At 44.7% G+C, this 14,999-nt stretch overlaps 1 protein-coding gene across 2 annotated transcripts; it reads left to right on the top strand.

Annotated features, from left to right (window-relative positions):
- On the top strand, positions 1–13,561 carry PHF7 (PHD finger protein 7). Of its 2 annotated transcripts, XM_011958851.1 has the most exons (12): positions 98–247; positions 306–700; positions 2,232–2,341; positions 3,504–3,556; positions 4,001–4,092; positions 9,755–9,856; positions 10,229–10,353; positions 10,823–10,982; positions 11,570–11,676; positions 12,147–12,263; positions 12,686–12,807; positions 13,019–13,561. In XM_011958851.1, exons 3-12 carry the CDS (start codon positions 2,301–2,303, stop codon positions 13,153–13,155), a joined length of 1,056 nt encoding a protein of 351 aa, XP_011814241.1. In that variant the 5' UTR covers positions 98–247; positions 306–700; positions 2,232–2,300; the 3' UTR covers positions 13,156–13,561. The 2 variants fall into 2 exon arrangements, with proteins under 2 accessions (XP_011814240.1, XP_011814241.1); XM_011958850.1 differs by having other exon boundaries at positions 1–700.
- Positions 13,562–14,999: the final 1,438 nt, after the last annotated feature.

Raw genomic sequence — 14,999 nt, forward strand, 5'->3', positions numbered from 1 at the left:
CGCGGCCGTTAGCGCGCGGCCGTTAGCGGTCCCTTTCTACCAACGGTAGGCGTCGCCGCGGTTCCCGAGGGTCACAGTCCGCGTGACCCGCCCCCGTTTGCAAGCTCACCGTCTTCGCCGGCGCAGTCACCGCGCAGGGCGGCCGCCTGGAGGTAGCTACCACGGCCTGTGTCAACGACTAAAGCTCCGGTACAGCGGCGCCCTCAGAGACAGCTGGGAGGGTGGCTCTGGCCGGGAGCGGCGGCCGGTGAGCTACCGCAAGGAGGAGCGGCGGAGGCGACCTCGGCCCGACGACCCTGCACTAGCCGTCCGGCAGGCGCGACATGAGCCTGGTCTGGCATTCGCGGGATGCTCCTTGAGCCCCTTCTCCGGCTGTGAACCTCGGGAACGGTTGTGATCACACCGACACGTATTTTACGAATAAATCATTCTTGTCGCGGCGAGTCGAACACGTTTATTTATTTTTTATTTTCTCAACAAGCATTTACCCAGCACCTGTCCAGTGAAACAACTTGATAAGCGTTTCGAGGAGCGTCCGCCGGTTTAGGAGGCCACTGCCTGGCAGCTCGTGGAAGCCGTATTTGCAACGCCCCCCTTCAGATGTTTTGGAGATCGTAACGTCTTGTAACTAGCAGTGTGTGCACAGAATCCTACTCAAGGAACGTCTTGGCCCAGCGATGCAAAGAACTGAAGTTTCAAGGTTTTATTTCTATTGCTTTATGGTCGGGGTAGCCCCAGTAACTGGGAACTGCTCCGCAGTCCGCTCACATGGACCCCTGTGGGAATAGCAAGGTCAGGACATGCTCTTCTCTCTCCTCTTCCAGCCTGTCCAATATTTTCCTTGAGGAAGAAGCCATCAGATGTGATTGCTTCTGCAACTCATGGATTAGAGGAGGAGACAGAACAAACACAAAGAAGGGGAGGGCAGGGTGGCTTTGGTTTCTTGAACAGTAATTTCCTCAGTCGTCCTTATTCATATTCTCGATCTCCAGCGGTGATCGGAGGCCATGGATACTGGAGTGTCTCTGGAGTGACCTGATTCACCCAGCGCTCCTTCTAAGAAATGCTGTCCTTCTCCTCTTCCCTGACTAGACAGCCCTTTCTTCACAGCAGTAGATTTTCTTTCTTTTGTTCCCCTTCACTTTCAGGGATCTCCCCCTTAACCGGTGAAACTGTACATTTGTTTTACAGTTTGTTTACTAATGAAAACAGGTAACAGCCAGAGTTGGCTGACATTGGAAATAGGAGACAAGGTACCTTCTGCACTTTTGGCTATTGTACTTGGCTCAGATGGAGACAAAGGTTGGGAACAAGCCATATCTCAGTGGCCACCTGAGCCTAGGTGAAAAGAATTGATAGGAGAGGCCAGGCCTGGTGGCTCACACCTGTAATCCCAGCACTTTGGGAGGCTGAGGCGAGAGGATCACTGGAGCCCAGGAGTTGGAGACCAGCCTGGGCAACATGGCAAAATCCCGTTTCTGCAAAAAAATTAGCTGGTGCGGTGGCATGGCACCTGTGGTCCCAGCTATTTGGGAGGCTGAGTCAGGAGGATCATCTGAGCCTAGGAAAGTGGCACTTTCCCGCACTCACCCACTGCACCCCAGCCTGGGCAACAATGAGAGACCCTGTCTCAAAAAAAAAAAAAAAAAGTGATAGAGCCTAGGGGGTTTTGTCAGTATTACCTCTTGTCTCTCACTAGAGGGAGTTCTTGCTTTTAGGCAGCCCGAATCTCACAGGCTCCTTTGCCTAGGAAAAAGCTACCTTATCTAGCTTTTACTGGGTACAATTAAGGCACCCATACTTAGGTGCAAAAGGAGCCTTTTTTCCCTGAGTGCTACTTCATGTGTGCTTTTGTAGGCACAAAGAACCATTTAGCTAGGTCAAGTAATGGTTCTAAGTTCTTTTGCTACTGTGTGATAGCAGTATAACATGAGAGTTAGTGTTGGCCTCTGGAGCCAGGCTACTTGAGTTCAGATCCTTCTTATATCACTAACTCTTACCTTGGGCAGGATACTTAAACCTGTGTCTCAGTCCCTTCATCTTGAAAATGGGGATAATAATGGTACCTATTGCATGGCGTTTTTGTGACTTAACACGTCAAGTACCTAGAACAGTCCCTTTTATTCCATCACATGGGTTGGGAGGTGAAGTGCACCATTGCCTTGACTCTGGGGAACTTGATAACCAAATATAGAATTAAATTGCTTACCAAACCCCATTTATATTTATAGCTGGAAGAGCCTGTGTTGTCCTCAAAATAATACAGAAGAATTCAAGATAGGAGAAAGAGACAGCAGCGAATGAAGACTCTAAAAGAAAAGAAGGAACACCAAAGATTGAGGTAGAAGGAGTTGACACAGGGAGTTTGGGAGAAATTGTCCAATGGCCTGTGGTATAGGTTGTACTTTTTGCCCCCTTTGTCATAGTCTTGGGGGTTGGGGTTGGACAGTGTGGAAGCACACACTGGGAGCTGGGAGCTGTCATACCTGTCTTATCAGTGCTGTCCCTAATAGCAAAGTGCTGACTCTGGAACCTTACTACCCAGATTCATATCCTAGCTCTGCCACTTGCTAACAACTGTGACAGAAGTCACTTCGTTTCTTTATATCTCAGTTTCCTCATCTGGAAAATGTACATAATAATGGTATTTAAAATGTTCTGTAGATTCATTGAGCTACTATAGATTAATTGAGCCAATACATGTAAAGTGCCAAGCATAGTGCCTCACAGCGGGAAATACTTTTATCAATTTTGGTTCATTTTAGTATGCTTTGTAAAGCTGGTACCACCTGAGATTCAGAGTAGTTGGCAGAAGAAACAGTAAAAAAGTGAAAGGGGGTTTACTCTTGGATTAATTGCAACATAGGCAGAACAGGCACTGGGGAGACAGAGATGCTTACAGTCTGGTTCCTGCCCTCAACTTAGAGTATGTTTTGCACTTAAAAAAAAAAAAACGAAATATGGCCAGGTGCAGTGGCTCACGCCTGTAATGTCAGCACTTTGGGAGGCCGAGGCGGGTGGATCACCTGAGGTCAGGAGTTCTAGACCAGCCTGGCCAAATGGTGAAACCACGTCTCTACTGAAAATACAGAAATTAGCTGGGCATGGTGGCAGGTGCCTGTAATCCCAGCTCATCGGGAGGCTGAGGCAGGAGAATCGCTTGAACCCAGGAGGCGGAGGTTGCAGTAAGCTGAGATCGCGCTACTGCACTCCAGCCTGGGCAACAGAGCCAGACTCTCTCAAAAAAAAAAAAAAAAAGTGTATATATATGTATATATATATATGTGTGTGTGTATATATATGTGTATATATATGTATGTGTGTATATATATGTATATATGTATGTGTATGTATATATGAAATAGGAAAAGAAGCTGATGTCTTAGGCTTCAGATATTTTGGTCCTTCATCAGACCCATGAATGGCATTTTAAGGGAAATGTTAAAAAGGTTATCAACAAGGTCCTCAAAGAACACCTTGTGCTTCTTACTTCTCTTGTATAGGAAATCTGCCAAGACTAGGAGGGTAACCCAGAGGAAACCGTCTTCAGGGCCTGGTAAGAAAGACTGGAGCTTGTGTTCAGCCACTGCCTCCAGCCCTCAGCAAAGAAGGCCACCTGTGTGGGGCAGTACACTTGCTGCTTCTCTTTCTCCCAGCCCTAGTTCTTTCCCAGATTCTCTAAGATCTTGAGGACTCAGGAACTGTAATTTTAAATTACCATGTCTGAAGTTCAAGAAACAAGTTATTAAAGTCACTTTAGAACAAAACAAAACAAAAAAAGTGAAGTGAGCAGTTGTGGCCAACTTTTTCATTGTAACCAGAATTATGTGACAGCCTAATTGATACCAAATAAGACCTCCTCCCAACCTGCCTTCTTGCCAAAATGACCCTTTTCCTAGTATTCTACTCCTTCCTGACTTAGAGGAATGATTACATTCTCACCCTTCCTTCCATTCTTAATGGTCAACTTGAGCCAAATTCTGAGTGTCCTCTCTTCCAGTTTGCTGGCTATGCCTTCAAGAACCTGGGGATCCCGAAAAATTAGGGGAATTTCTTCAGAAAGACAATATCAGCGTGCATTATTTCTGTCTTGTGAGTATGAGACCTCCTTTGCTTTGAATATCCTATGGCTTTTGATGTACCGACTGTTCTCTGTTACATCCATCCTCAGATTCACAGACTTGTTTTTTTGTTTTTCTTAATAGCTTTTTTCTTTTAAAATCTATTTTTAGGCTGGGCACAGTGGCTCACGCCTGTAATCCCAGCACTTTGGGAGGCCGAGGCAGGAGGATCTCTTGAACCAAGGAGTTTGAGACCAGGCAAACGTGTCTCTACAAAAAAAATTAAAAAAAAAAAAAAAAGTTGGGCATGGTGGCAAACACCTGTAGTGCCAGCAACTCCAGAGGCTGAGGCAAGAGGATCACCTGAGCCCTGGAGGTAGAGGCTGCAGTGAGCGGTGATCATACTACCACACTTCAGCCTGGGTGATAGAGGAAGACCCTGCCTCAAAAAAAGAAAAATATATGTGTCTGGGATAAAATCCTGACAGTATAAAGTAAGTTCAGTAAAAAAGTCTCTTCCCTAAACAATGTTCCCAATCCTTCTCCCTCTCCTCAGAAACAAATGCTATCAAAGTTGTAACATCTTTCTAATTGTTTTTTCTTAATATTCTTTTTTATTAGGTATGACTTCCATACTGTAAAATTCACCAATTTTTTTCTTTTTTTGAGAATGGAGTCTCACTCTCTCGCCCAAGCTGGAGTGCAGTAGCACAATCCCAGCTCACTGCAACTTCTGCCGCCCGGGTTCAAGTGATTCTCCTGCCTCAGCCTCCCAAGTAGCTGGAATTACAGGCACCTGCCACCATGCCTGGCTATTTTTGTATTTTTGGCAGAGACGGTTTCACCATGTTAGCCAGGCTGGTCTTGAATAAAATTCACTAATTTTAAGGGTACAATCTGATAAATTTTTATAAATCTATGTCCCCATATAACCACCACCCCAATCAAAATAAGTAACATTTTTATCATCCCAGAAAGTTCACTGCTGCCTCCTTTTCCAGTCAATCCCACTAGACATAATCACTGTTCTGATCTATGGATTATTTTTGGCTATTCTTTTACTTGATATAAATGAAATCATGCAGTTTATAATCTTTTGTATCTGGCTTTTTTCTCCCAACACAGTGTTTTGGAGATTCATCCATATTGTTGCATGTATTCGTTGCTTGTGCCTTTTTATTACCTGGTAGTATTCGGTTGCATGAATAAGTTACTATTTGCTTATCTGTTCACCTGTTGATGAACATCTGAATTGTTTCCATTTGAGGACTATTATGAATAAAGCTACTTTAAGCGTTCGTGTACAAGTCTTTTTGTGAACACGTGCTTTCACTCCTTTTGTGCAAATGCCTAGAAGTGGAATTACTAGTTGTATGCTAATTAGATATTTAACTTTATGTGAGGTTGCCACATCACTGTCCAAAGTGGTTGTACCAGTTTACACTCCTACCGGCAATTTATAAGAATTCCAGTTGTGGCCGGGTGCGGTGGCTCACGCCTGTAATCCCAGCACTTTGGGAGGCTGAGGCGGGTGGATCACAAGGTCAGGAGATCGAGACCATCCTGGCGAACACAGTGAAACCCCATCTCTACTAAAAATACAAAAAAAATTAGCTGGGCGTGATGGCGGCGCCTGTAGTCCCAGCTACTCAGGAGGCTGAAGCAGGAGAATGGTGTGAACCCGGGAGGCGGAGGTTGCAGTGAGCCGAGATCGTGCCACTACACTCCAGCCTGGGCGATAGAGCCAGACTTTGTCTCAAAAAAAAAAGAATTCCAGTTGCACAGTATTCTTGCCAAAACTTTGTTTTGTCAGTGTTTTTAATTTTAGCCATTCTAGGTGTGTATTGGTATTTCATTGTGGTTTTAATTTCCATTTTTCTGATGACTAAAGCTTCTTTTCATGTGCTTATTGGCCATTCACATATTTTCTTTTTTTTTTTTTTGAGATGGAGTCTTGCTCTGTCGCCCAGGCTAGAGTGCAGTGTCATGGTCTCGGCTCACTGCAACCTCCGCCTTCTGGGTTGGAGCAATTCTCCTGCCTCAGCCTCCCAAGTAGCTGGGAATACAGGCGCCCGCCACCACACCTGGCTAATTTTTGTATTTTTAGTAGAGATGGAGTTTCACCGTGTTAGCCAGGATGGTCTCGATCTCCTGGCCTCGTGATCCACCCACCTTGGCCTCCCAAAGTTCTGGGATTACAGGCATGAGCCACTGCGCCTGGCCACCACTCAGTGTTTTAAATGGCCAAAAATATTTGTACACATACTTAACAAAAGAAAATATGTGGGCCGGGCTGGGCACGGTGGCTCATGCCTGTAATCCCAGCACTTTGGGAGGTCAAAGTGGGTGGATCACGAGGTCAGGAGATCGAGACCATCCTGGCTAACACGGTGAAATCCCGTCTTTACTAAAAATACAAAAAATTAGTGGGCATGGTGGCAGGTGCCTGTGGTCCCAGCTACTCCGGAGGCTGAGGCAGGAGAATGGCATGAAGCAGGGAAGTAGAGCTTGCAGTGAGCTGAGATCGCGCCACTGCACTCCAGCCTGGATGACAGTGCGAGACTCTGTCTCAAAAAAAAAAAAAAAAATTGAGTGGTTTTATTATTGAGTTGTAAGAATTGCTTACATATTTTGGATACAAATTCTTTTTCAAATGTATATATTGAGACTATTTTCTTCCTAGTCTTTGGCTTGCCTTTTCATTTTCTTAACGGTGTCTTTCGAAGAACAATAATTGTAATGGAGCCCAGTTTATCCATTTCTTCTTTTATGGTCAGTGCTTTTTGTGTGTCACAAGAAATCTTTGCCTACCCATAGAACTACCTTGGTGCCTTTGTCAAAATCAATCTGTGGATCTGGATGATCTGTTTATGTCATTTATCTATGTATCTATTCTTACACCAATCCCCACTGTCTTCATTATTGTGGCTTTGTAGTGTCTTGAAATTCAGTATTGTTAAGTTCTATAATCTTTTCCAAGATTGTTTTGACTATCAGGTCCTTTCTTTATAAAGTTTATATTAAGCTTGTGAATTTTTCTTTAAAAAAACGTCTACTGGGATTGTGATTGGGATTGCATTGAATTTATAGGTCAATTTGTGAAGAACTGACAAATAATATTGAACCTTCCAATCCATGGACATGTTATATTTCTCCATTTATTTGGGTCTTTTAAAATATATCTCAGCAATGTTTTGTAGTTTTAGTGACAAAGTCTTGTACATCTTTTGTTAAATGTATTCCTAAATATTTTGATATTTTGTGGTTATGCTATTGTAAATAGTATTTTTATTTCATTTTTAAGTTTATTGCTGGCATATAGAAATGCATTTTATTTTTGTATATTGATTTGTATCCTATAATCTTGTTAAATTCAGTTTGATTAGTTGTTTTTGTTTTTATTTTGTTGTAAATGCCTTGTGTACACAGGATTCCCTATGCACATAACCACGTCATGTGTGAATAAAGACAGTTCTACTTCTTCCTCTCAATCTTTGCCTTTTATTTCTTCTTGCCTTGTTGTATTGGCTAGGACCTTCAACCTAATGTTGAATAGAAGTGGTGTGAGTTGTTATCTTTGTCTTGTTCCCAACATCAGGGGACAGCATCTAGTTTTTCACTATAAAAGTATGTTAGCTGTGGGCTTTTTTCATAGATGTTTTTGTCAGGTTGAAGATCCCTTTTATTCATATATAGTTTGCCCAGAGTATCATGAATGGGTGTTGAATTTTGTCACTTTTCCTGTATTTATTGAGATTATCTTGATTTTTCTTTAATTTTGTTAATGTAGTTTGTTACATCAACTAAATGCTCTAATGTTAAACTAATCTTGCATTCTTGGTATAAACCCTACTTGGTCATGATGTATTGTCCTTTTTATACAGTGCTGGATTCAGTTTGCATCTGTTTTGTTTGATTTTTATATCTGTGCTCATGAGAAAGATTGGTCTGTGATTTTCCTTTCTTGTAAGTCCTATCAGGTGTCAGGGCTGTTATAATTTTGATGCATTTACAAGCATATACATTTTTTACATAAAAATTAAACATTAGACAGAGTGCTTTGTATCTTGGTTTTTTTCCATCATATATATCTCAGACATCTTTCTATATAAAACATATAGGTTTAGTTTTTTTCTTTTTAGTAGCTAATTAGTATTTCATGCTATAGGTATGCCAAAAAGTATCAGAACAAATCCCGATTAAAGGACATTTAGATTGTTTCTGATCTTTCACTATTGATTTTTCTGTTTATAGAATCAATACATGCTTACTGCAGAAAACATGAATGATACTTAAAAGTATAAAGAAAACAAATCACTCATATTATCCCAAAGCCCTGGGATAATTAGTTTTAAAATATATGTTTCAAAAGTCCAATTCCTTCCCCTATAATTTGACTAGAATGAATGACAACAGAATGACAACATCAAGAGATATTAAAACCCTGTTTTTCTTCCTGTATTACTCTGAGGAGTATTTACTAAAAGGCGATGCAGCAGGAAGGGTAAGAGTGTGGATTCCATGGGCCTGGGTGTGAATAGCCAGCTCTGTTCCTCCTTGCCCTATAACCCCAGCGGGCAGTGTCACTTGCCACACGGCACCTCAGTGGCCTCCTCTGTAAGATGAGGGTCATAATAGCATGTGCCAGTACAGGATTTTTTTTTTTTTTTTTTTTTTGAGACGGAGTCTCGCTCTGTTGCCCAGGCTAGAGTGTAGTGGTGCAATCTCGGCTCAGTGCAACCTCTGCCTTCTGGGTTCAAGTGATTCTCCTGCTTCAGACTCCCGAGTAGCTGGGATTACAGGTGCACACCACCATGTGTACCACCATGCCCTAGTTTTTGTATTTTTAGTAGAGAAAGGGTTTCACCATATTGGCCAGGCTGGTCTCAAACTCCTGACTTCAGATGGTCTGCCTGCCTCAGCTTCCCAAAGTGCTAGGATTACAGGCGTGAGCCACCGTGCCTGGCCAAGGATTGTAAGCATAAAATGAGTAAATACAAAGGAAATGTTTCCACCAAAGTGCCAGCACACAATAGCAGCCCTCAGTAAATGAGAGGCAGCCTAGAGCAAAAGAGTCCAGGTTCCAGAGTCCTGTGGCCTTGAGCAAGTTGCATCATCTCTCCTATAAAATAAGGACAATAATAGTATCTACCTCCTAGGGCTGTTGGGAGGATTCAATAAGTTAATATTTGAAACCACCTAGAGTACTCAACACATGGTTGGTGCTATGTAAGCTTTCATTAAATAAATTACCCTGTCAATGCATATATATTCCACACCAAGCTCTATTCTTTTTTTTTTTTTTTTTCCTGAGACAGAGTCTTACTCTGTCGCCCAGGCTGGTGTGCAGAGGCCCGATCTTGGCTCACTGCAAGCTCCGCCTCCTGGGTTCACGCCATTCTCCTGCCTCAGCCTCCCGAGTAGCTGGGACTACAGGCGCATGGCAACACGCCCAGCTAATTTTTTTTGTATTTTTAGTAGAGACAGGGTTTCACCGTGTTAGCCAGGATGGTCTCCATCTCCTGACCTCGTGATCCACCCGCCTCGGCCTCCCAAAGTGCTGGCATTTCAGGCGTAAGCCACCGCGCTCGGCCCAATCTCTATTCTTTAGCTCTCTTACCCTGTCTTTTCTCCTCACCTCACTGCACTGTTTCACTGATCAATATTAACAGCCTGGTTCTACTGCCCCCCAGATCTTATCTAGTAAGCTGCCTCAGAGGGGCCAGTCCAACAGAGGTTTCCATGGATTCCTGCCTGAAGACATCAAAAAGGAGGCAGCTCGGGCTTCTAGGAAGGTTAGAATCCCCTGAAGTAAAGACCTTGGGATAGGCCTCTCTTCATACCTCACCCATCATTCCTGTTTCTATTCTCTTCCCTACTTCCTAGTTTAGACATCAAAGGACTCTTGGATCCAACTAGTCCTTAAGTCCCATATTCTTCTGGGGTATGGTGTCCTAAGTGAGAAGAGGGAGAAACATCTTGAGAAAACAGGAAAGAACTCAGTGCTGCTTGAAGCTCAGCTTCCAGGTGCCCCAGAGCATTCAGGACCACTGAGGAAAGGGAATGGCTATTATTTCACAAAACTTCCATTTAATAGAAAAATGTGCCACACTGTGTCTATTTGCCTTTCTTGGGGTCCTGAGCACTGTCTGGGAACTCATTTGCAGATCTGCTTTGTGTGCAAGAAAAAGGGAGCCGCTATCAACTGCCAGAAGGATCAGTGCATCAGAAACTTCCATCTGCCTTGTGGCCAAGAAAGGGGTTGCCTTTCACAATTTTTTGGAGAGTACAAGTGAGTGAGGAAGGAGAAAAGTCCGGCTTCCTTTTTGCAACTTGTTATTCAGCCACTAATGAAATCAGAGTCCAGTTCTCACAAGCAGGCCTGTTTTGATTCACCAGTGAATCTGTCCCTCCATTCAGTAATAAGAAACAGTGTCTTGACTTGGAGATTTCACAGGGGTTTCTTCTTGCTTCCTGCCCCCTCCTTAAATTACAAACAGCTGGGGTACTTAGACAGCTGCTCAGCACTAAGTGGGGCTTTCAGGAACAAGAGGCTATGAAGACAGTTCTGGGAACTTTGCTCAGTAGGCGAGCAGCCATGAGAAGGCATGTGGCTGTTCTTCACCCTGCCTCTCCTCTTCCCCATGAGTGTGGAGGTTCACTGGGCACCAGCCCGGGTGGCTGGCTGCCCCTCCTAGAGTGGGCCATTGGGAAACTGCATCGATGACAAACCAGAAACCAAGTCTGTTTACCTGCCACAGATCATTTTGTGACAAACATCGCCCAGCACAGAACATCCAACATGGGAATGTGGGGGAGGAAAGCTGCATCTTGTGTTGTGAAGACTTATCCCAACAGAGTGTTGAGAATATCCAGAGCCCGTGTTGTAGTCAAGCCATCTACCACCGCAAGTGCATACAGGTGGGGCTTTTTCTTCCCTGGGGCCCTTCCACCATTGCCCTGGTTCTCTGCCTGGAACCAGAGCACCCTGGGAACGTTCAGGTATGCCTCAGCTTTGGTGCTCCATGCTGGAGGCCTGTATTCAGGGCTGGTTTCAGGCAGTTAGAGGGAAGTCAGTCCAGTCTGTGGTCATTCCTGACCTATAGGACCTCACACATAAGATTTAGAATAAGCAAAATCTTCGGCATTGCTAGGGCAAATGGGCTCATGCCAGAATGAGCTGAGGAGCCTCCCTCTCAGCCTCACTTCCTGGGATGAAAGAGAAGGCGAACGTGTATCCAGGTACCTGACCCCTACTTAGTACTGCCAAGCCCCATGGCCAGAGATGACGGCTGAGGCACTCCTGGGAGTTCTCTTGAAAGTATTTTGGTCCCAGGTCTAACGCCTGGATTTGCAGTCCTCACCCTAGCCCACCCAAATTCCTTTTCCTGTACCGTCAGTCAAACTCTCTTAGCAACATCCTCTTTGTGGGGGTGAGGGTGGGAGGGGGAAGAAGGTAGTCAAAGGGTGTTTTATAAACACAAAGCTCTTACCTGTTTCTCTTACAGAAATATGCCCACACATCAGCAAAGCATTTCTTCAAATGTCCACAGTGTAACAATCGAAAAGAATTTCCTCAAGAAATGTTGAGAATGGGAATTCATATTCCAGACAGGTAGTGGGAACCCCAGAGCAGGAACTGAGCCAGGGAGAGGGTTGCCTAGATTTCTAGAGAGGAGGTGAGTGAGAGAATAGTTCAGAGAATGAGAGCAGCAGAGGCACTGATAGTGAAGAAGGAAGGGGAGGAGGGAGTGCTTTTCAATTATCAAAACAAGGGAGGGGAAAGAAGTTTGTGCGGGAAGCGGGTGCTTGTTGCTAAAAAGGGCATTTGGGGAATCAGAATTCCCTGGGTGGTTGAGTTCTTGGATTCCAGAGTGGAACTAAGGAACCCGAATGCATGTTCCATTCATCCTGCTTCAACCCTCTCCCACTGCCAGGCCACTTGACCAGCCTTGTTGGAAGTGTTCGGGCAGCCTACTGAACTCTTACTGTGCTTAGCTTGGGGTTCTTCCTAATTCCTCCCTGATGGACAAAAGTTTCACCAACCCGTTATGTTCTTATTCACTGTTTCTTCTCCCACTGCAGAGATGCTGCCTGGGAACTCGAGCCAGGGGCTTTCTCAGACTTATATCAGCGCTATCAGCACTGTGATGCTCCCATCTGTCTGTATGAACAAGGCAGAGACAGCTTTGAGGATGAAGGGTAGGAGAAGGATTCTGGCTAGAAAGAGCTCTCATCAGTGCTATCTTAGAGTTAGACCTTGGCACAGTTACTAGAAGTAAGAAATTCACTCTTGTATGCAGACCTTAGGATAAACACAATTGCTAAGTCTCATTCTTGACCAGCCCCTGACTCACTTGTGTGCAAGTGAACAGGTTTCCCCTGCAAGATCCACTCACCTTGTACCCAGTGGAGAGACATTCAGAGCCAATTCCTTTCCTAATCTACCTTTCAAGGGGTTAGGACTGATGGCAGGCTCCCAGGATCAGCACTCATCCCCTCTGAGCCATACATTCATCGTGGGTAAAATGTGCCATAAAAAATGCCTGGGCCATAGCAAACATCCAAGAATGGCAGTTAGTGTTCTGTATGTCTCCACAATCCTTCCTGGGCTTTTCCTGTAGGAGGTGGTGCCTCATTCTGTGTGCTACATGCGGATCCCATGGAACCCACAGGAACTGCTCCTCTCTTAGATCCAAGAGTAAGAAATGGGAGTGTGAGGAGTGTTCACCTGCTGCAGCCACAGGTGAGGCTGGAGGGATGGGCCAGCCTTAGAGCAAGGAGCGGGCTGTAGGGACTTGTGGTGCCTGGGGAAGGAGGAAGGCATCCCACCAGAGAGGAATTAATAGTTGGTGCCTTTGACTTTGGAAGGAAAGTGGCTAGAGAGGAGCTTAAGGACCTGTGCCTGGGAGAAGCAGAGGCTTGAGTTTTCCTCTCCTGCCTTTCTCTCACCACAGACTACATACCTGAAAACTCAGGGGACATCCCTTGCTGCAGCAGCACCTTCCACCCTGAGGAGCATTTCTGCAGAGACAACACCCTGGAAGAGAATCCGGGCCTTTCTTGGACGATTGGCCAGAACCTTCCTTATTAGAAAAGCCGGAGTCCTCTCGTGGCAGGAACAGCCACTCCTGGAGGTCCAAGGGTGTCAGAATCACTAACAGCTGCAAAAAATCCAAGTAACACCTTCTGAGTAGCTGCTATCCCGCACAATAGGGTATGAAGCTGTGCTCCTCCATCGGTTTGGGGAGGGAACACTCTGGGACTGTGAGACAAGGAAGCAGGACCAGCAGTGAGTTTATGAGCCAAGCAAAGAGAAGTCTCAGGGGAGCATGAGGAGGGAGCAGCCCAGATGCCAACAAGGAAATGCGTTTATGGCTACAAGAGTGCCTCTGCTTTCTCCTCCTCTCTTCCCACCAAGATTCTTCCACCTCAATCTGGTTTTCACATGCCTCTTCTTCACCCATGTTTGTTGTTTTGCAAATAAAGGTGTTCTCTCCGTTGGTGTCTCCTTATAAACTCATTCTGAAATTTGCGTGGGTAGTAAAGATTCTAGGGGGTAGAGTACGAGAATAAGAAAACTCACCCTCCTAATCCATAAAATTCAGGGAATTAATGTAGAACTTTTAGCTTAGAATATAGACATGTTTCTTTGGAGGGAAAGAAACCTGTTTATACAGAAATTGGCATTACAGGGGCAGAGAATCTTCATCAATCATTGTGCAAATAATAAGTACACAGGTTCTCTTTAAGGAGGTGAGCCAGCATAGCAGTCCACACTGGATGGAGAATAGGCCCTTGTTGCAAGGCTTGGGGCCCTGGACTCAAATAAGTCAGGGACTGCCATGCTTACACATGGGGCATAAGGGACTCCATTCTTTCCAGACTGGTGTGGGCTTCAGCATACCTCCACAGCATGAGTGAGCCCAGTCAAACCCTCACTGCCTGGTGGTTTGAGCATTTCCATCCAGAGTTTATGAATTTGCATGCCAGGACATTCAAATTAGGCAAGGTGGCCGGGCGCACTGGCTCATGCCTGTAATCCCAGCACTTTGGGAGGCCAAGGCGGACAGATCACTTGAGGTCAGGAGTTCGAGACCACCCTAGCCAACATGGTGAAACCCCATCTCTACTGAAAATACAAAAATTTGCTGGGCATGGTGGCAGGCGCCTGTAATCCCAGATACTTGGGAGGCTGAGGCAGGAGAATCACTTGAATCAGGGAGGTGGAGGTTGCAGTGAGCGGAGATTATGCCACTGCACTCCAGCCTGGGCGACAGAGCAAGACTCTGTCTCAAACAAAAACAGGCAAGACAACTAGGATGGGAATCTGGCAGAAGGCCTAGTGAGAAATTGAACAAAGCCTATCTTACATTTTTATGTTTTTAATAATTTCATGGGATTTGGTTAGTGGGGAGAATTCAGAACCAGATAGTTCTCAACATCTTGCTACTGAATCATCGCCACTAACGGTGGAATACAATGTTCTCATTCCAAACGTTGTAGACCTTGAAGACTTATATCCGAGGTGTGTATGCAATGAGTGTCTTCAGACTTGAGCAAATTCACTTGAAATCAAATGGAGGCTGGCTGTGTCTTTCTGTTATTATCAAAGTATACACGCAAAGTAACACAGACTTTTAAAAGCCTAATAGTACTAAAAGGATTATAATGAAAAACAGTTTTGACTTACCCTTCCCTACTTCCATTCCTACTCTCTAAAGACAACTACTTCCCATTTTTTAAAGCTGTTTCTTAATTTATTAATCTTAGACATTATTGACTTTCTATTATGTTACATAAAGATTTGGCACCTTTAGAATCTTCTCATTTTTGACTGGGCACGGTGGCTCATGCCCATTAATCCCAGCATTTTGGGAGGCCGAGGCAGGCAGATCACTTAAGGTCAGGAGTTCAATACCAGCCTTGCCAATATGG

This window comes from Colobus angolensis, unplaced genomic scaffold, assembly GCF_000951035.1.
Source record: "Colobus angolensis palliatus isolate OR3802 unplaced genomic scaffold, Cang.pa_1.0 Scaffold477, whole genome shotgun sequence".
Taxonomy (NCBI): domain Eukaryota; kingdom Metazoa; phylum Chordata; class Mammalia; order Primates; family Cercopithecidae; genus Colobus; species Colobus angolensis.